The sequence below is a fragment of the Haliaeetus leucocephalus genome, unplaced genomic scaffold (assembly GCF_000737465.1).
Source record: "Haliaeetus leucocephalus isolate CR32 unplaced genomic scaffold, Haliaeetus_leucocephalus-4.0 Scaffold373, whole genome shotgun sequence".
Lineage (NCBI taxonomy): Eukaryota > Metazoa > Chordata > Aves > Accipitriformes > Accipitridae > Haliaeetus > Haliaeetus leucocephalus.
The window spans coordinates 2,140,134-2,162,844 of record NW_010972809.1 but is presented as its reverse complement, the minus strand read 5'-3'; the positions used below and the strand labels follow the sequence as shown (position 1 = coordinate 2,162,844).

Sequence of the window (22,711 nt, the reverse complement as noted above, 5' to 3'; positions counted from 1 at the left end):
GGTCTCCAGTGCTTCAAATTCGGTGCTGCAACATCTATGTTTTAAGTGTCTGACCCATACAGCACTAAAACCGTACTTAATAATGAAGTTTCCCCCAAAGTGTACAGGTCAGGTGTCAGCTGTGTGACAAAAAATTAAGTCCTACATACTACATAGAGTCTCCTTTAAAAAAAAAGTCAAGGGAACACTAAGAAAGGGATAGGTTTCTCCCATCTAACAGCTCAAATGTTAGAACTACAAACAAACACTCATGTCTGCTCAAAATCCACAACTTACAATCTCTCATGAGGATGGGAGTATACAGTTCTTTAAGCCAACTGCCTGGTTTGTTTCCTTTTGAAACAGCTACTGAAAGAACAGCAGTCAGCATACATACTTCCTATAAAATTAAAGCTTAGCCCAAAGTCAGGCATTTAGCCTTTCAGGACAATGCAGCCCGCAGAAACAGAGCTGAAATTTCAGGCCAAATGTGATGCAGCTAGGGAGTTTAAGAAAAGTCCATGGACAGTGTGGGGTCCTTGGAATGGACCTGCTTAAGTGCTACAGTAGCTATTTATACCTTCTCTTGAATTCTTCCCAAACTGAAGAGTTTCTTTCCTTCCTTTTAAAAACCCACTTCAGTGCAGCCTTCAATAGGCTCTTACTGTTGTCTAGGCTTGTAAAATGAATTCTTTGTTCTCGTCTCTGAGAATTTCTCAATGTCCTCCTCTTCACCAAAATGCCGAGCTGTTATTTGTCTCTGAGTTTTTCAAGACAAGCAGGTGTGTCTTTATCCATGAACTGACTCTTGACCCCTTCAGGTCAAGAAACAAACAGTAATAAGAAGCTATTTTGCTTACTCTCAAACACCTCTCCTATAGCCTATCAGGCAAAGCTCATTCCTTTTCCAGATCAAGGCAAACTCGTTCTGTCCTATAACCAAATTCCCCTCCCTCCTCAAAAATCTATTTCATTGACCTATTTTTGTTGTTTGGTTTGGTTTTTTTCCTTTCCAATAAGATGTTCATATTCTCACCAAATACCCAACTATGTCTTTCAGAATTAAATCATCAGAAAAAAGGTGCAGGAGCTAGCATGTGATGATCAGCACAAACCCAGAGGTTTGTAACTGTTCCTTGCTTGGAACGAAACAGCCACAAATTGTTTGGAAACACACAGTGTCAGTATTCAGAATAATCCTCCCTCTAAACTGCTAACTCATTGGATTAAAAAAACCAACAAAACAAAAAACCCCGCCCACTTTAACACAGATTATAAACACTTCATTTTCAGTTTTAAGAGCAATTCAGAGGGGCTTCTGCAGCTTGCAATCTCTAAGATGGGATATCAGGTTGTTAAAGAGCCTCCACCTCTTGCAGTATCTGAAACCAAAGCACCACTTCCACAAAGGTCTTGTAAAGAGCTTACTCCTCTGCTGTGCTCCAGGCTCTGTGCCTTTACAACTCTTATCTCTGAGAGATGCAGTCCTGCAAGGACAGCTGCGAAGATGCCCTCTAGATGGTTTTCATCACATGAAGGTTACCTTCACTATTTCTGTTAGTGATATTGCTGGATCATTTTAGAATTTTAGAACCCAATTTCCACTTCAGTGGAAAAAAACAATTGCTAAAATACCAGTTCTGCCACCAACAGCAACAAACGCGGTGTTTTCAAATGCTGGAAAGAGAAGGTAACTTTCAAACTGGAATAAGATCCCTTGTATGTCCTGAATATGAGTTCCAAAAGAAAAATAGTACATACAAAGTAAGCCTTATGTTCAGCCAAAAAAGCTGACGATATCTCACAGAGTACGTTTAGTGTAAGAGACAGAGATGGCTAATCCCATTTCAGGGTCAGCCCTGCTCCCCCCCAGCCTGAGAATTGTTACCAATTACCCATGCGATTAAGTTTATCCAAACAAGAATCTCGCTCTTGTGCAAACAATGAGTGCCAGTAGTATTGTAGATCAATCAGCAAAGTGAAAAATAAAACCAGCCCATAATCATGTGTGATAGCTTTAGGGATTCTGTAAAAATGTGCACTTCCAGGAGAGCACAAACTTTGGTTTTGTTGACATTTAAAAAAAAAAAATATATACCAAGACGGAAGAGTTTTCCGCATAAGTCAACACAACATTCAGACCTATGTTGTCTGTGGTGCACACCGTTCTGTAGGTTTTCCAATGTCCCATGTGTCAATCAACAAAATCTTTAGTATAGTATGATATACACAACAATAGACCTATTCAACATAATACAAGATAAGCATGTTTAGGTTTTGCACAGAGCAAAGACTGATAAGGTAGCCTAGTACTTAAGAATCTCATTAAACCTTTCACTATCACATCTTTGACTGTATTTCTGTGATGCAGATAAAAGGGTTTTTCGAGTAGTTAAATTTGTGTCTCATACCATTTTTACTTCAAGAATTTTACTTAAGCTTGAAGCTCATATATATTACTTACATTTACAAGCACTCTGGACTTAGCTTTCAAGCTTCATACATGTTTCCTTTTAATTGTGCAACTAATCACTGTTCTTGCCAATGACATTAAATTTACACATCCACATAGAGTTACTTTGGGCAGGGAGTATTTAATGCATCTGTCTAGCTTCCGGATCAGCACCCCTTCTGTAGTCCAGCATCCAACCAAGAAATTACAGTTTAGCTCAAAAACCTCAGGCTGTCAGGTGGCTGGTCTGGACTCTTTAAGCTTGTTAATTCTGTAACAGTCTCTAGTACAACAGATATCTGCAAGGCACCTAGGACGATGGGGGTTTGTTCCATGAAGCAAAGGAATTATCGAAAACCCCAACCAAAACCAGTTATTGTATTTTTTTGTTTAGTACAGTAATTTAGGCCAAGCCATGAAAAAGACTTACGGCACCTTAATACTAGAAATAGATAAAAACTGAAATCTGGCCATTTTGGCATTTGGTTTATTGGCTCTAAAACAAGAAATGCCACTGTAGTATAGGATAGTATCAGTTCATGCACAAGCAAGTGAACAAGCTAACAACCCAGAAACTTAGGTCAGAAACAGTTTTGTGGATTTTTGGGTTTGGGTTTTTTTTTACTTTTATTTTGATATTCTGCCAAATTCATTATGTTCTAGAACATGAGTGCTGGAAGTCACAAGTTAACTTTAAGACCATACCAAAAAAAAATTCAGTGAAAGCATTGGTTTTTTTATATGCAAGTCTTGAAGCTCAAATTCTTACCATATTTCGGGGGGGTGCGTGTGTGTGACCAACAAACAAAACTAAACCAAACCAAAGCACACCACCCCCCCCCCCCCCCCCCCCCAAAAAAAACCAAACCAACCCCAAGGAAAACTGTCTTGGATTTGTTTTTCCCCAGCAGGAATATCATCTGGAACAGAAGAAAACCCACCTTATAGCTTTCTAGCCAGTAAGAAAACGCAAGAGATGCAAGCAACAGCTTTCTAAAGTACAGTCCAACAAGAGGTTCATCTGCATACAGATAAAAATTCAGTTCTCAGGTAAGATGAACTCAATGACATCTTCTGAAATAGGCTAGAGAAATCTAGTTTTGACTCAAATTAAAAAGAAAGAGACCTAGAACACCAATGAATTCACCTGGAGATGGGTTAAACCAAGACAGAAAGAAGTTTAACTGGTTAGGGGTGTTTCTGTGGTCTCTCTCTTCTCTACAAGTGGGTTAGTACTACGGTGCACCCAACGGGTGCAGCTCCCACCTGCACACTGGAGGCACATGGCACCAAGATCTGGGTACGTACCATCACCTCCTTCCTTTAAAAGAAAACAGGAGGCATGCAGGCACCAAAGGAGGTGCTGCGCACTCCAATGGCTCTACCAGCCTGAACTATGAATACTGTGCAGTGCACCCATTCAGTGCAAACACAGTTACTGAAAGACAAACCAACGCAGAATTTTCCTGAAGAGACCTATCTTTGCTCAGGCAAGTAAGAAATACAGTAGAATCTATGATCAAGTGCAACCCCTAAGATTTGGGATTTTATACCAGGGGCTACAGCAGTCAGAGACATATTTTAATGCAAGCATATGACAGTTCATTTATTAAACCACTGATCTCAAACTTTGAGCTAATTAACCCTATCAACCTTCAAGATTTCTTATGGGCCACAAAACTTCATAATATGAATATCTAAATGGAATGGTATTTTTTTTCCTCCTTTCCATGAACCACAGCCTTGAAATCCCAGTGCTCAGAGCTGTCTCTAACAAAACAAGTCCTCTTAGAAAGTATGAATATGCTAATACACAAATCCAATTATGAGAAAACTAACTACTGGGATTACAATCTTGCCTGGATTATCCAGCTTTTGGGAAGAAGGAGTCACAAAGCTGATCACTCAAAAACATTAGGGATCTGAACAATCAGGCTATGAATGACTTGAAAGACCTGAAATAACCATACTAGCTGAGAAAAACATGTTTTATTCCTCTACCTGTACACAGGAACGCAGAGCACTGAAAACACACATGTTCATCACTAGCATTAGTCAGAAGTAATTTCTGATGCAGAACTGAAATTTCATTTTAAGAGACAGAAACAATCCTCACAAAAGGTTCTTCCAGGGGATAAAAAAAGCACACTACAGCTTAGATGTAAAAGCATCCCTCCTGAACAGTGTACTGGGCACCTTACAGCTTGCATTCCCTCTAAACTGAGGTGCTAGCACTCAGATGACTCAATCCCTGTAAAAATGAGAAGTCTGCTTCTGTGAAGAAGTCACTTAAGCATCACAGTACAAAATGCAAAAAAAACCCTCCAGAAAACAAAAGCCCAAGCTCTCATATGTTCTCAAATTATTTACATTGTCAAATGTATGGAAAACAGTTTACCTGCATATTTTGTGGTGTTTGATTCATCCATGGACCAGAAGCAGTGATCAAAAGCAAACACCTGTAAAAGCACATAAGATCACAAATTAGGAACTTTGGCTACAAGACATTTCTCTTAAAGCAGTACAAACCCATGACTGTTTAATTACAGTTAGGCTCTACTGTTTCTACGGATCCTAAATCAGAACTGTAACTGATTCATTAGAAGTGGCTTCATCAGCAGGAATACTTTTGGGAAATCTTGAGAGCTGCAGAACTGCAATACTTCTTTTCTACCTGTATTATACACAATACAAAATGCTGCTTACTATATCCCTTAATATAGACTTCAAAACACAGCCAAAACCTAATAATTAGCTCCACTCTTCTCCAGGCACCAACACTGACAAAAGTTTCTGCCAACAGTAATGAAACAGCACCGAAAGGACTCAATATACAGAACTTGGTGAGGTGACTATTTAGCAGACATCAATACAAGATGCACAAAAGTTTTACCATGGGTTGGATTTCTCATGCTCAAAGAACATTACTACTTGCAAGCCTTAAGGAGCAAATAAATAGTATCAGATTACCTGCCTAAACTAAGAGTACAGTACTGGATCTCAGTAGAGGAAGCTCAAAACTACAAATAGAAAATGTAGCTCTATTAGACCAACAAGCTATCAGAGCCTGCTCTAATGAAAAGATTTAATACCACTTCAGTCAAGAGTTCCAGCTGGGTAGAAATTAAGTGAAATTCAATATTGTGTTCAGTGGGCTTGTGGACCTGGAACAGTGTCCTGTAAAAGCACTTAACACACTTGGGATTTGATCCAAGTTACTTTTTCAGCACATCTGAGAACATGATGGTATAAAGATTTAGCGCTGTTGTTTTGACAGCTTTATATTGCCACAAACACAGCTTAAGCTGCAATGTATTTTCCACATTTTACCACGGTAAACTGACTATGGATGAGTTTATGATATAGATACTATTTATTTTTTTCTTTTGGGATCTCAAGAGGTGGGGAAAAAAAACCAAACAGCCTTCTTTAATAAAACTTTTCCTAGGCCAAAATTTTCTTTGTCTGGCCTTCCAACAGCTGACCTCCTTAGTGAGACAAACCATGCAGGTCAATGTAGAACAAGAGCCACAGGCTCTATTAGCAGAAATGTGAGACGAACCCTGAAGTGAAGAAGAGGATGGATCGTTCCCTTTTGGCTTTTGGGGATGTAGAACATCTTGTATTCCCTGCTATTGCAGAATTACTATGCAATCTAATCTACAGATACCTTGTAACCTAACTCTTCCCAAAATGTCTGTTGCTACAGATATTTCAGAAGGATAACACCAGGTAGCACAGTAACCTCACCTCCTTCCCTTTCCCCCAACTTAATGCAAAACACATCAAATGGCCTGAGAGAAGACTCGATACTGAGACAACACTTAGTCCACAAGAGTGAAATGAGTTCTGGAATTCCCTTCTGAAAAGAAAACAAACAAACAGAAAACCCTATAATAATAATCTAACAGGGAGGTCTGAGTCACTTACTGCAGCACAAATAGCAAGAGACAGCTTCATGAGTCAGGACGTTCCCTGATGTGACCGAGTCAAAGATGTAGTTTTGCCACTGAACTGCAAGCAAGATGCAGCAGTTACTTCACCTTATCTTCAGACCTCCACATAAGTAGGGGGCATTCTAAATTACTTTTGTGCATTTGTTCATCATGCTTCAAATCTAAGCATAAAGAACTCTGTCATCAGTAACAATGCTCTAACCCTTTTCCTAACTTTTACAGCCCAAGAACTACTGTTTCTCTTCTCACATTCCACTTCTACTGAAATTCTCCTCACGGGACTTGGTAACAATACCTAATCTCTTGACAATCAAACTGCAAGCAGTTCAATTACAAAAAAAAAATCCCAATTGTAACGATCCAAAACTTCCAGATGCCCCCTGAAACTAAGCATTATCTGCAGTGGATCACACAGCCCAGTTAAAAAGGTTACCTAGCCACACATGCTCCTGTGTAATGACTTAAATGTCAATACAGCACGTATGTAGGCCAATTTAATCTATTGCCCTACACATATTCCCTTTGGTTAACATGGAAAATCATGACAGGATTATTCAATGACTCCTAATTTAAACACTGATCTTGCAAAGAGACTTTAAAAACAAAAATACGTGCTTGCGGCCAAGTGTTTCTTGTAGGAAAGCAGTTTTTATTTGGATTTTTTTTAAAAAGGTAAAAATTGGTCAGACTGATTTTTAAAAGTTCAAAAATGATTATGCAATAGGAAGAGAAAAATTCTATCTCAAGATAGAACAAATGTAAATATAGCATTTTAGTATGTTTTCATACTAAACATAAAACGCCAGGACACAGACTTAGTCTGTTTATAAGATCTCTTCTGGAAAATTGCCGAATCCTTCTAACAGAAGTAACAAGACTACTTTAAAAAAAAAAAGCATCAGGCAAAAAAGTGTAAACTGCTGGGGCACATATTATCTGCAAAACATGTAGAGCAGCTGCAGTAAAACTCCATTTTCCATTAGAACAGGCAGGCAAACATTTAAAAATTACTTTGATCAGTGATGACAAAACAGCAACCTTGAACAATTCCCAGCAACAGTGATTTAAGGAAGCATCCAACCAAAGCAATTTTCAGGACAACTCAGACCTCTGGGAAAACAGATTCCAAATGCAAGAATTAACAGTGTATGAAATAAGGCATACAAGAGCAAGAAACTTGGTCCCAATCAGTGAGGCTCTTCCACATGGACATAACGAAGGCATTTTACAGGAAATGCCTGTAGGCCAGTGTCCTACCTGAAGAGTGACCCTTTTGATCATCTTTTCTGTACAAAGATGACTCGCTAGTTTATATTTTCCTGACCTTCAGTGCAGGAACTGCAGGACATGCAGTCCCAAGAAGAGCACACAAGCATACCTGGGGTCAAGGTATAGAACCCACACTATGATGAAGAAGAAAAAACCCTCTAAGTCTCATCTAAGGTGCTCCCTTCCTTCTCCCATTTTCACTGATTATTATTCCTTGAAAACAAAAATGGTGGGTATTACCTTTCCTTTTGATAGCAGTATGCAGAATAATTGTTCTTTTCTTATTAATTTTTTCTCCCCAAGATCAATTCCCCTGAAGAAGGTATTAAACCCTCTGTCAATATGACTATCAAAGCTGTCAGAAGTTCTGTTAATGCTGAAGTCTCAGACTCAATGGCCAATACTGAAACTGGGCATTGCTGAGCACTGAAAATGCCTTTTTAGCTTTTTGGAGAAAGCAAAAATCTTTACCAACTTTATCAAAACTGTATCAACCAACTATGTCAAAACTACTATTGAAACTATTTGAACAGAGAGATCTGTGACACACAAACAGAACTTTTTAAACTTCAAGCACCCTCTGTGAATTAGTTTTTAACTACATTGGAAAATCTATTCCATTTAGGTGTTTTAACATGAAAAGAAAAATGGCAAATATTTCTTGTTTGAAACTCAAAGTTTAAAATTGCTACTTGTATCTCCACTAAGACTTCCCGAACTTTCAGTTATTCTTCTAAGCATTTTGACTAAGTCTCTGTGACTATATGGACGAGTATTTCTGCCTTCCTGCTGCTCTGATGTCAATTCCATAGCCACTGTACCAGGAAGCTTAATGTATTTTCAGAAGGTAAGCAAAATGGGGAAACCACGAAAGACAGGTATACACCTACTTCAAGTGTCTGCACAGGTTGGCATCCAACCACAAGCAAACATAAGATCACACAGATGTCTGCCAGTTCTCACCACTGGACCCAAAATTATTCTGGGCTTTTAAATTACAGAGGGAACTAACAAACAAGCCTTAAAATTTTCTTATTTTTGCAAGATTCTGTACCTCATACTTCATCCTAGCATCTAAAAGAGAAAGCTAGATAAAAGGAAGTTGCCAAGATCCTGCCACACTAGGGCAGTAGCTTCTAAACCAAAAATTTTGAGTGGAGCTAAAGGACCAACAGGGTGGGGTTTTTTTCCCAGCTCTATTATTCCAGTGTCTGACATTGCACAGTATTTTCAGTCTGAGTGGTATGACAGTTGTAAAAAAGCTTCGACATCACATTTTAGACATCTAGAAATAGTCAAGTAACAGACAGAGCTACAAGTAATGGAACACCATTCACCAGTACAGATCTTGCACAACAGGAAGTCCATAGTAAAAATAAGTATATGAGTTTGAGTATGTACTCGTATATTCATTATAAGAATTCTACCTCACAAACATTACAGGACAAATGTATAAATATGGAAAGTTATGAGAAAATTAGCTGGGAAGTGCTAGATCCTGGTACTACTGTATCCAGAGTCATTGTAAATGTGCACTTTACCCTAGGTAATAGAATTATGTATGCCATTTCTGGGTTATAGAGAACGATACTCGGAATGTTAATAACTATTAGAAATTAAACAAAAGACTTGTTCTGGTAACCACAAAGTTTAAGTAAAGAAAAAATATCTGGCTTTGATTCAGATTTCTTCAGCAAACACCTACAGCAGTTTAAGACAGCTGTTGGTTATTTTGCTAAGGAGGCAGCTAGAGGTTATGGCTTCCACAGCAAAACAAACAGTGATGCAGGTGCACACATCCACCACGTCAGTGAAAAATCTGGAGTTTTTCACCGCACCTGTGACTTAAAATGAGACTGCAGATCTTAAACTAGAAGAGCCATTGTGCCTGACTGCTACACAGCAGTAACTTCTCACAGAATCAGAAGTGACAGCCAAGAGGTATTCACATTTTAAATAGCCAAAACAATATTCTGCAGAACTCGTTTTTATTAAAGGTCCTAATCAATGGCTTGAAGAACTAATAATTTTAAGGGTTTAAGCATGCAAGTATACTGACGTGAACTACTTAGAGATAATGAGTACTATATCCACTATTAACTGCTTGCCAGATTAAGCCAAATGACATAATTAGTTTAGAAAGGAGTCTAATTTCACACTCATTGTTGGTTGTTCTGAAGCCTAATCCTCGGTATAGTCTAGACAGAGTCTGGGGCTTCCAACATTTAGCAATGCATTACCCAGACTGAACATAATCCCTAACATACTGTCTATGTAGCTATAAAATATTGTAAATGCACAGCCAATGTTTAATAGCCATTTCCATCTGACCAATTAATCATATTTTGTTTTTACAGAAGAAAGTTATGCTGTACAGGTGCAGATATCGCTCACATGAATCTCAATGAAGCAGTCAGTCCGAGATATAGGCTAACTTACAGGGCTACCTAGGTGCTAAAAAGAAAAGCAAGGGAGAACTGAGGAAGGGAGATTTTCATTCACCAGGCGGCTGTTCCTACATTCCTGTTACAACTGCTGATGGAGATAAGTGATAAAGGAGATACATTAGGAAATGGCAAACAAAGTCTACACCAGTAAGCTTAATGGAAGCCATTAAAGAACTGGGGAAAAAAAATAAAAATAAAAAATAAGTTGGCTGCTGTATGACAAACACAAGACCTACCACAGGCCTAAAGAAGTACGGACAGAAAAATCTGAGGGCAGCCTAGGACACAGCTCACAAATCTCAGCTCAGAACAGCCGTTTTACCTTTGTCACAAAATTACACTAAAAGCCCACAATTAGTAATATACTTAAACGCAATGTTTGTAGAAATAATATCCTTATGTAACTTTTCCTACCACAGCTTCTGAGCTACCAAGTTGAACTGGGATCACAACTCATCCACAGCTGATGATAAACGAGCTCATTAAAGATGAAGAAACATCCAATATTTATGAAATTTCATTTTAAAAAATTCCAATTTGAAGATGATCAACTATGTGCACTGTATAAAAACCTGTATAAATCAAGAAACACCCAAATCTCATATCACATCTTTACAAACTCACAAAGTTTATTTCCAGTGATGGTAAGAACCTTCTTCTGTCACAAACTGACAAACATTTCATACAACATTTTAAGTTTCGGCATTATAGCTTAAGGATGTTAATGACCTTCTAACTATACCTAACAATAATGTGGCATATATGCATAAGTGTGCAGCTGTTATGTTTTTGTCAAAGAAATGCAAGGCTATAATTAAGCTTTTACATAATGTCAAGAATAAAGTTATCTGCTTATAATGGAAGATGAATGATGTACTCCAAAAAAAATGAAAGCTCTTGTAAGAAAGTTTTTGTGAAATTACAACAACAGAAAGAAGGAGGCTTTTTAAAGAATTTTTAACAATGATCAAGCTCTTTTGTATTAGATATATTAACTGGGATCAAAAGAAGAACTTTATTAAATGCTTTAAAAAAAACCTGAGGAACTAAAAACCAGGTCCATCATTTTAAGAAATTCAATCATTCGGGAGGGGGCATAAATCAGTACAGCATACCATTTTAAACTGTAATATCAGCGTTATTCATTTTCACCTGCTGTGACCTTAAATTACATACTTTTGTTTGTTTCTTCAAATATGATTATTTCAATTCATATTAAAATAGGGTTTGTTCCATTCTTCCCTGCCTATTGGGAATACTACACATCACTTACTGAGAAGTTGTTTTCTTCTCACACTTTAAAAAAATTAATCAAAGCAATAGATATTTAGAATTTTTATATGTAAATGCACACACATATAAAATAGCTGTCTGAACCATAAAGTACATAGATAGGCATATAAAAGAGATATATAGACCAGTATCCATCCCAATTTCTATTCCCAGGTCTACATAATGTTCTGCTACACCTGCAGAAGTCCCATCAGACTTGCATACACTGTTTCTTGAAGATCTACAAATCAAAGAGAATAATGTAAAATAAAACCTCAACGAGAGCTAACTACAGCTTTCTGCTGTCAAAAGTACCATCCAACAGAAACAGAAAGGATAAAACCATCATTAAATTGCTGAAGCAAAATACCAATACAGTGTTTTGCATGTGCTGACAAGATGTAGTTCACAGTCCTTTTACCTTATCGTTGCTACCAGCCCTGTACTGATACTGTATTTGTCATCCCAGTAAGGTACCTTCTCTATCCCAACAGGTACATAACACTCACTCTACCTCCCTTACCATGCATTACAAACAACACAGAGAATCTTTTCTACGCAAATTCCGGTGCACTTTGGCCACTTGTACACAAATTATTAATTCCTGCGTATCCTCAATTGTTTCTTACTAGATGTATTTTGCCACCTTTTAAAAACAGTATTTTAACTTTTAAGCAGAATTATGTGCAATGAAATGTTTTACATACAATACTTATTTACTCTTTCAAACGTTTTTATAAATACATTAAAATCATGGCTTGTCCTGGTCACAGCTTTAACAAGTCACATGCCTTGCCTGCATGTCAGTTGGATTAAAAAGTATTCTTCTGGAATGATGAAGTCTTTAACTTAGAAGTATGAGGAACAGATTTTTATTTTTTTTTAATGTCTTTTCCTTTATCAAAGATGTATTGATCACATACTACAGCAATACACCCAACACTTCTGCATTGCTCAATGTTTTCAAGCAGGTACAAATGCAAAAAGAGACAAAATACTTACCTTAGGTGGTTTTCTAGATGATGGCAAAAAAAATCAGCAACGATGGCAAGAAGTACGAATACACCATTCACATAAGGGGAAGGGAGCAAAGAAAAAGAAAAGAAACAATGTCAGTGTACATCATTACTATAAACTGACCTTTTTTGTAATCCTCAATGTATTTAAGAATAATCAGAAGATATTTATACAATACAGCACAGATTTTTAACCAGTAATTACTTAATTACTAATACAGCCTCACATTAAAAAGAAAGGAAAATGTCAGATTCCTTATAGGTTGTAAAAATCTAACAGCACTGAGTTCCAGAAGGAAGACAAGAATCCATATGGGCACGGAAGTCAAAACACAGCCCATCTTTTGTAGCAAATGAACTGAGCCTGCAAACTGGCAGATGAAGGTGCAAGGGTGAAGCCCCACTGACTTCAGCAGTGCTACATGTGCAAGACCAAGGTAAGAGTCAAACAAATGTTTCCTGTAGAGATTATAGAAGTGTGAAGAAAAATAAACCTGTATTTTCCCTAGCCACAGAGCATAGGAAGCCAATGCAAAAACACCATTACCCTTCACACACAACTCCAGCGAGTGCTATTAGAAATAAAAGAGACAACAAACCCCCAAACTAAAGACACCAGCTCAGAGTACTCCAACTTGTCCTTAAATGCTTTTATGCTTATGCTGGCAGCCATATGGCCACAGAGTAAATGAAATCAGTTTGAGGTTTTTTTGGTGGGATTGGTTTCAAGTGAGATCGCTGCCCTGTCTCACTGTGCAGCCCTGTGCTTGCTAATGCCAATGCAAGAGAGGAGGTGAAAATACGGTGCAGAATTAGACTGACTTAGGCCATTCATGAAAACTACAACCTTAGAAATATGTTTAAATTATGTATTGAAATAAGCCTGAAATGATACACAGAAGAAATTTCCACTTGCTCTTCACATGAAGAAAAAAAACATACAAATGTGGATGAAGAGAAAAAACACAACCAGAAGGGTCTACAGACATAACAGCACAAGCAGAGAAGGTAGTAAGGTTTATAAGACAAGGATATGGACAAAAGGTCTCTATCTATCCAGCAACAGATACACTATACAAAATTCAGATATCAAGAGGCTACAGTCTCAGTGCAGAAACATGCGGGACTGAGCCATGCTTTCATTCACCAGACAACACATACTAACTCCACCAAGTCAGAGAGAGGGGAAAAAAAAAAAAACCAACCCAAAAACCCACTTTGAGCCATTTTCTTAGCAACCCACAATGCAACGGCTCAGCAAAAAAAGCTGAAGAGATGCAAATCTGCAAACACATCTTACGCAATCTTTTCTGCCCACTCGCAGCTCGTACCTTAGATGACATGTCTGCCTAAACCAGAAGTTACATAGCTGGTACATGGTACTGGCATAACACAAGCATACTTTGCCTCTGAGCCAAACCACTCATTGCAGCTTTACTCTTTCATTAGCAGCAGCTACACAGACTCAGTTCATAGCTAGCTCATGTCCAGGTGGCTCATAACTTGTGCAGAATGCACTTTTATCTAACTGAAAAATACGTTTAGGTGTACCTTGAATATTTTTCACTTTAATCAATTTTCAGATGTGATGAAAGTCCAATGTTACCGGCTTGTCTAGCCAGGGCCCCAGCACCAGCTCTAAACTTCCATTTCCTACTTGGAAGAGAAGTTCCTATCGAAGGAAGTCATCCAAGGTTTTTTGGAAAGCTTTTAAATGCACTCATATCTTGAAAAATAATTCCAGAATACATCAGGTTTCCTAGGAAATTCCTGGTAGACTGTTGTACAGGTTCAGCAGAAGCCCTAAACAGTTTAACTGAAGTAAAAACCAACAGAAAGTTTATCAACTCTTTTTTTTTTCCTGACATCATTCTTATAAGCCTCAATTGGAAAAGGTACAGAACATCACTGAAGTCAACAAATGGTTTGACACATTTCTTAATATATTTACTTAAGCAATGTAAGCCACTACCTTTTAGGAAGCTTCCTCCTATTTTCCTCTGATGTCCATTTTAAGAAAAGCATAATAGTGACTTTTTAAACCACTGGTGGACAGCAGAGCTTCCCAGGTGGAAGAAAGATGTTCATCACTGATCTCCTGGATTTCAAAGCACAAGGAGCTGCAGCTTTCTACTATATGTCACATCCTACTGCTCCAAACTCTTTGGCTATTAAGACTGAACTAGCAGCTCCACAAGTCACCTGCTAGTATCACCAGGAGTAATATGATCAAGGGCCTCTGGAATAAGTCAGCTATATAGGCTCACAGGATAGATTTTTTTTTAGAGATATTTGGAAATTCCAGCTAACCAACTCACTGTAACCATTATCCTGGCAGTGATTCAGATGGAGACACTCTGAAATTCTTTCTTCACTTAAAGGACTCAGACTAATAAATAAAGAACTGTTTACAGTTTACCAGAAATCACATCTGTAGCAGCTTAAAGATGTGCTACAAAACCTGCATTAGCCTCAATCAATTTTTCACATAAGTTTTTTGGGTTTCTTTGGGTTTTGGTTTGTTTTTTTTTAATATATGCTTCATGGTCTCTTTCCTATCCCAGAAACCAGCAGCTTTCAGCTTCATAAATAATTGAATTTGTATCAATTTTTACTGAACACTGACCATACAAACATGGTGATTCAGTGTCAAAGCTGGGGCTGGGAGGGCAGAGATGGACAACAGATCACAGAGATACAACAATTAAAATTTTTATTTCCCAGAATTTTTAATTCCATGTCAAATCATCCATGATGTCAATGACAACATGCAGGTATACCTTCTGAACGACAACAAAATATCCTCTAAAGTGAACAGCTAGTACACTTCAGGAAATTATCACAGCATTACCTGACCTTGTAATGCATCTGCATAACAGCAGATTTTAGTATAATCTGATGAAGGGCATCTTCCATCTGCATGCTCAGATGGAAGACTGACTTTTCCTCACATGCCTAGAACCAAAACCAAAGTAAAATACCACCAAGAGCCTGGAAAATATTCTCACAGGGGCAGAGGAAAAGCATGAATTTCAATAACCACAAAACCCCCTGAGCTTCTGAACTTCCTCCTGCCTTTGTCCTTAAGCCATCATGACTTTAGTAAAATATCACTAGAATGATTTTCTAACTCTACTGAGCAGTATATGTCTGCTGAGGGTATCTACTCAGGCTTTATCTTTCACAACAATATTAAGCCTCTCTTGTCTGGCTTGGCTAACACACATCAAGATCACAGAGTGTGTAGCTACCTCAACTTTTTATCCAGATGGAGAAAACCAATTTCTAGAAAGCTTTATGCTAATGCAAACTTTTTTTTCTCCTGTTGCCTACTGCTGAAACTAAACTCATAATGCTTCTCACATTTGCTAAGAGAAGTGATTCACAAAATGGCAGTTCTCATGTTCTATGCTAGCACATGCATGAGAAGTCTTCCTGACTGCATCCACATTTTCTCTCTACCATCTACCCACTGCCTGTGACAGCACATGATGAGAGGAGTGAGCTTTGCTAGTAGTTTAACAGCAAAGGTTGTTTGTTTTTTGTTTGTTTGGGTTTTTTTTTTAAACTACCTATACTATCTCACAGGAGTCTTTGTCATATAAAAAGGTGATATAAGCTGGCATTACATATTCTGACTAGAAAACTAGTCCCATGCAATAAAAAGCAACAGAAGACAGTCTTGCACTATGAGCATCCAGAAGTACATGATATTGTCATCTTAAAGACTTAATCATTTTCAGAACTACATGTGTTTTTTGTTCCTTAGTGAGTGTTATCAGCATTTCCAACCAAATGTCACTTCTACCAGAAGGAAAAACATTTTATGCACCAAAAAACTTGAAAGAATTGGTCTTCCTCATCCATTCCATATAACTGGGTTTCATCACCCCACCCACCCCCAGTCAAAAATGTCACCTGCAGTAGAGATGCGGTATGTTTAAAAATGAGAACGTAGGTGTAAAACCAGGTACTCCCCATTGAAGGAGACAGAGGGACAAAGCACCTTTGAAAAACAGGTCTTAGATTCTTTGGAACAATATCCACACAGCCGAATTCATCTCCAATTCAGCTGTGCTGAGAAGCCAAGTAGGTCACAATTGTACTGCAATTATTTCACATTTTGGAAAGTATTGGGTGGATTCTTTTCCTTTCTCGCAATTAGTTAATGAAGATGAAGCAATCATAACTAGCTATGTTAAGTAACCACACATAGTATCTATAGCAGATGACGAACGAACCACGTAGCTTTGCAGCTTGCTCTTTTAAGCTGACTACACCAGAAATCATCATCTAAGACACTGAGTCTGAAACACCTTTTTGCTTTTGTCACGTGCAACCACAGCAAATTCATGGCACTCACTGTTTTCCCAAATACATAATTAAGTGTTTACACATAGTGGCTACATAGTCATTGATATACTCAGGATTGCTGAAAAGAATTATTACAAGCAACTACCATATATTAGAAAAGGGAGAGAAGTCTTCAGGTTTTTATATGATGAATTGAAAAAACAGTCTTCCTTCTTTCCCCTGTAAGCATAAAGATGAACAAATTGAAAAGATCATCCTGACAGATAAAAATTGTATTTTTTACATTGCACTGCTCCAGCATCTCTGGAATCTGAAGACCAGCTGTTAAAAAGCAATATTATAGTAATTCTTGAGTGCTTTTTAATTTTATTTTGTTTTTTTAAATCAGGCTGCCTTACAACTCAAGCTGAGAATATCGCCAGCAGTGTGCGTTTGCCTTGCTCAAAGGCAGAGTGCAAGGGAACAAACCAGTGGTAGGACCATTATAACAAGTCCACCTTGCTTTACTGGATCGAAGTAACTGCACTGTTTGTTTATCCACGTATATAAGGCTTTCAGAGTGGCTGCAGCAGAGACAGCAGACATTCAGCACTCCTAACTGCAAACAGCTTAAATTATGTAAAAGCAAAGAGATGATGTTTCTCCTGTCTTTCACAGTAAGATCACACAGCTCTAGGACCCTTCGTTGTCTCACGGTTTATCACTGCAGGCTGTTACTTGCAGACTTGATACCAAGCATCTTAAAAAGGATGCCTATATATTATTAATGGACACTGTACTACTTAACAAAAGCACCTATGCAGAAAAAGATCACAGTCTGCCACAGTAACAGTTTCAGATGATCACGTACTGCAAACTACTGGCAGTACACCATTTTCTCTACAAAGAACACAGAAAAGGAACATTTATTTGCTCATTTCGCCCTTCTATTTTCTAAATGCAGAAGATGATCAAAGGAAATGGCAGGGGCAATGCCCTTGAAGGGATCAGCATCCCACCTTTGTGCTTGGCTGGGGCACCTCCTGTAGAACTGACTAATGAAGTTGGCATCACAATTCGATACCAGGATCCTGGAAGAGTTACTTTACATATTGTATGAGCACACATACATACACAAATATAGATAATTAGTTACTTTATATTCTTGGATAAGGTAGGCAGCACATGCCCTGTATCTCTTTAATTCTCCTACCCAACAAAAGTCTGTTCTACAGACAAAATAATCCTTTGAAGAACAGCAAAAGAAAAACATTTTAACAAGTCAAGCAATGTGAGCAAGTGCCTGCATAATGGTAGTAGCTGATCATAATCAGAAACACCACCAGAAACAGATGCATAGGGCAAAAACACATTGCGCTCTCAGGCTTTATGGAAACACTGTATCAAGAAGCTGTGCTACTGCAAACCTACCACATGCAAAGAGAAAGAAGTCAGACACTGAAATCAGAATGACCAATATCGCAGTGCAAGTTAAACAAAATAGATATTACAGTAATAGAGTGACTTCTGTGACACAAAAGAAACCTAGAAAATGCCTGGATATTTTGACCATAACACTCCAAGAACTTAAGTTCATTCACTACAGCAGTGATGAACTACCCCCCCCCCCCCCCCAAAGCTAGCACCACAGCTTTTGAAACCAACACAAGCTCATTAAAATAAGTGACAGGCACTATATTCTGACATTTACAAGATGGAAAACAGAAAGCGACAACTGCCCTGGAACACCATTAATCTCTAACTTACCTTCACTCCCAAGTTCTAACTATATTTACTGCCTAAGGCATTGTTATTCCAATGCCAGCAATCTGTTGAAGTTCAAGTGGCTCTAATATTTACACAGAAGCCTTGGTGTTCATGTAAAAACAACTTCTACTGACAGCCTGAAAAAGGGCCAATACCTGTCCTACATGCAACAGCACGCCACTTTGCAGTCATCAGCTTAGAACAGTTACTACCCATAAGCAGAAAGATTAATCCATCACTTTGCTAGAAAGTTCACTAAAAAAAATATTTATATATATATTCTCTGCCTACCCTCCCACATGAAATAAGTTTAAAAAAAAAATTTAAAAATCCCATTTCAGTTATTTTGTTTAGTTTTTCTGCAAAGGCAAAAACTGACTAAAATTGTCATTCTGCTCTGCAATAAAAGAGCTCTGACTGAATCCTGACTGCTGAGACCCCATCCAGAACCTGACATGTTAAATAATCTATTTTCCAAGTCTTTAATCATACTCATTCAAAAGTTATCCAAGACTCTAGTTATTGTAATGAAAACCTGCTACACCTATTAGAAGCACAGCATAACCACAATCACAAGTATATTACGTTTGTTCATATTAACATCCAGCTAGCCTCATAACAAAAAGGCAAAGCAATGCAAGTCTACCTAATGATTCCTACCAATGGTAGTTATGCTACCAAGTAGTCCTGGCTCTTTTAAAACTGATTGTTTTTCCCCCCTTTTCAATAAAACTGAATGCAAAAGAACCTAAATGAGGAGATTTTTACTAACTAATCAGGTTTTTACTAACTAATCAGGATGAGGAAAAGAGGGAGGGGAAAAAAAGTCTGGTCTTGGAACCCAAGATCTATTAGCTTTTAAGACTAGCTTTGAATGATTCTTAGCCTGAATGCAATGAAACTGCTGCCAGGGCAAACATATTATAGTTCTGGAAAGCATATGGAAACACATTCTAGAAGCATTAATAAAATTACAGTGGCATTTATTAGGTACCCATTATTCTTATTCTGTTGCATTTATTACTAGCGCTCTTGAGGAGAAAAACACCCCAAGCATTAACTGGCATTTCAACTCTGTGCACAAAACTCTATTCAGACTCACACCCAACCAACCAGTCACTTGGGTTAGCTACTCCCAGCTATTAACTACCTTGTAAGTCTCCAACGTCAATGGAAAATGCTCCCTTTCAATGCTACCACTCCTTAGAAATTCTTTCAGAAATGCTGCCTGTAAGAACCATCAAAACACTAAGCTGCAGTGGAGATATACCCCTTGTGCGGGTAGCGCTCAAAGCTGTTCGAAAAATATACTGCTATTCTATCACTACATAGAGTATTCATTGCAAGACAGATCACCTTCAAAGGCATGTCAAGGAAATTTGATGAGCAACATAGCATTTCATAAATTAAATTCGACTTTGTTAGTTTGCCTGTTCAAAACTCAAGCATTACAATTTGCTACAAAGATATAAACAGCGATTAGCAGCTTCATTGATGGGGATCAAGACAGAAGATCTCTAGTCAGTGGAAAGACTATATACTGGAAACAACTACACTGTAGGTGTTAACCATGTAACTGGATCTGAACCTTGGTTCTAACACCTTACTCTCCTCATTAAATGGAAAAAAAAAAGAAAAAAAAAGAAAAATAAAAGAAAAATAAAAGAAAAAAAGTCACTCTCTTTGCTGGGAGGCAAGCATATTTTCTTAATCAGTCAAGACAAGGACATAGTTGAGAAGTTGCTGAAGATACATGTGCAACAGTCCTGACCATGTGTTCAGGCTGGACAACAGACAAGAACCCCCAAGTCTCACTGCCACATTCCTTTACCACAACAGGGAAAATCATCATTCAAATTTCATCTACTTTATGTTACTAATGAGATTTCAAGAGAGATGTTAATTGGGCTTGACACTCCATCCTTTCACGCAGCTCTGCAAATGTATGTTAGCATTCTTTAAATATAACTGTAGTATGAAAAAGTTGTCTGAGACTCAACAAAATTCACAAATTACTGTTTTGTTTCATCCTAGAATGTGTATTTAGGGACATGAATATCAAATTAACTTATCAGAAAGAAAATACTGTTCATTAATTTGTATTAAATATTAAAACTTTCCCCAGCTTTGATGACAATACACATTAGCATAGCAATTTCCATCACTTCACAAAAAAGATTTTGCAGAAGAAAGTCTATTTCAGCTGACTGCAACACCAGCTGTTTTGGTGACTTTGAGAATACATTATTTACTTTAACAGACAGCATTAACAACTGCTACCATTTGTTAGAAAGTGGACACTATGCAGAGAAAGATGATGATGATTCATGGGATAAAAAAGGTTTATTGTGTGGAACAATATACCAAGAATGTAAACTCAAATCAACTCTACAGAAACAGACAAAGTGAGTAAGGTCTCCTGAGTTGTTGCAGGACCAACACCTACAAGTACTGAGGAGACTTTATTCTTGTATAGCACTCATACAAGCGAGATCTCTAGAGATCTCTTCACCGATCTCTACAAAGCTTACGCAGTAATCTAGTTAGCTCTAGCAACCTAGCGTGCCATGAAATGAACCACAAAAGTTACCCAAAGGCTAGAAAAAATTCTTCATGGTGTGTGCTCCAAGTTTATCAGTTAACAAAAAGAGAGCAACTGCCAAGGCAGCTAACAATCTGCACAAAGAGAAGACATCAAGCACTAAGTTACTGAACCTAGCAGGGAAAAGCATAACCTGAACTCATTTCTAGGATCTCAGAATAGATAATTTCTAACAGAGAAGGGTGGCAACTGCAACGGCACTAACAGATTTTCCATCTGAGGGCTTCAGACAGAAGTTAGATGCCTTTCTGGTAGACACAAGAGAGCTAAACGGCTTACTGGGCTGAATACCTTGTCAGAGAACACATCCTATACAAGAGGGGAGATGAGACCAACAAAATTTACCAGGCTGTCCCTTCCCCAGTGAGCCATGAATTTGTGACAATTTGTATAAATGTTACGTTACTTTGAGACACAAACATTTCCTTTTTTTACAGCAAAGCCTGCAGGCAAGACCCCTCTAGCAGGCATTATGTTATGCATGTAATACCATGCACTTGGTAGTAATGACAACTACCTCCTTGCCACATGCCATATGGTAAGACATGCATGAGATGAGTGACAACACTCCAGAACTCCATGCAACCACTACAACTAGCACTGTTGAAAAATAAACAAGATCCCTAAATTTTCCTGGACTGAAAAATGAAGTACACACCGTTATGTACAGCAAAATAGGAAATATTTAGACCTGTAGCAACAATAAGAGTCTAACATCTTTGCAGGGCTGAAAAAAACAAGGATCATCTTATGACTGGAATATATGACCTTAACACATCACAGATTAAAAGACCCAAATGATATTTGAATCCAGTATCAAGCAAATTCTTTTTCTAGATCTAATTGAATTGTAAATGGCTGAATTCATGTTCTTAAAGAAGCCTGGCTTTATATGCTGGAGAATAATACGATCAGGAAAAAAATTAAAAAGTTAAAAATTAGGGACGGGAGCATTTTTCCTACCAGAAGAGGTTGAGAGAGCAGGGGCTGTTCAGCCTGGAGAAGAGAAGGCTCAGGGGGGATCTCATCAATGTACATAAATACCTGAAGGGAGGGTGCAAAGAGGACGGGGCCAGGCTCTTTTCAGTGGTGCCCAGTAACAGGACCAGAGGCAACGGGCACAAACTGAAACACAGGGGGTTCCTTCTGAACATCAGGAAACACTTTTTCACTGTGATACTGGCCCAGAGAGGTTGTGAAATCTCCCTCTTTAGAGATATTCAGAAACTATCTAGGCACAGTCCTGGCCAACTGGCTCTAGGTGGCCCTGCTTGAGCAGGGGGTTTGCACAAGACGACCTCCAGAGGTCCCTGCCAACCTCAAACCTTCTGTGAAAAATACTAAAATCAATTTTTCAAAGATATTGTGGTATAGAGTAGTAGCATGAACATTAGTATAAGAGATGATCTGCAAGGTCTGTAAATCAGGAATTTGTAACCATTACTATCATCCCAGACTTGTGTCAATTAAAAAAAGTCAATAAAAAACACCTCTAAAAATCCTTAGATGATGTGCTCCCCACACCAACCCACATGTATCAGTTTTACAGAAAGACATTTTCAACACGGAATATAAAATTTGTGGCAGCCCAGCAACCTTCAGTGGGGTTTCACACCTGGGTTTTATGCCTGAAATTTCTTCATGTCTCCAAAAAGATT

General features: G+C 38.1%; 1 protein-coding gene across 1 annotated transcript in view; it reads right to left on the bottom strand.

The window, feature by feature from the left end:
- KIF13A (kinesin family member 13A) overlaps positions 1-22,711 on the bottom strand; it is a 117,269-nt gene that overhangs the window by 59,583 nt on the left and 34,975 nt on the right. The window contains exons 2-3 of the mRNA XM_010573166.1: positions 12,378-12,390; positions 4,830-4,890 (exon numbers count right to left, since the gene is read on the bottom strand). Coding sequence (XP_010571468.1) covers positions 4,830-4,890; positions 12,378-12,390 — 74 coding nt within the window. The remainder of the gene's footprint in view (positions 1-4,829; positions 4,891-12,377; positions 12,391-22,711) is intronic.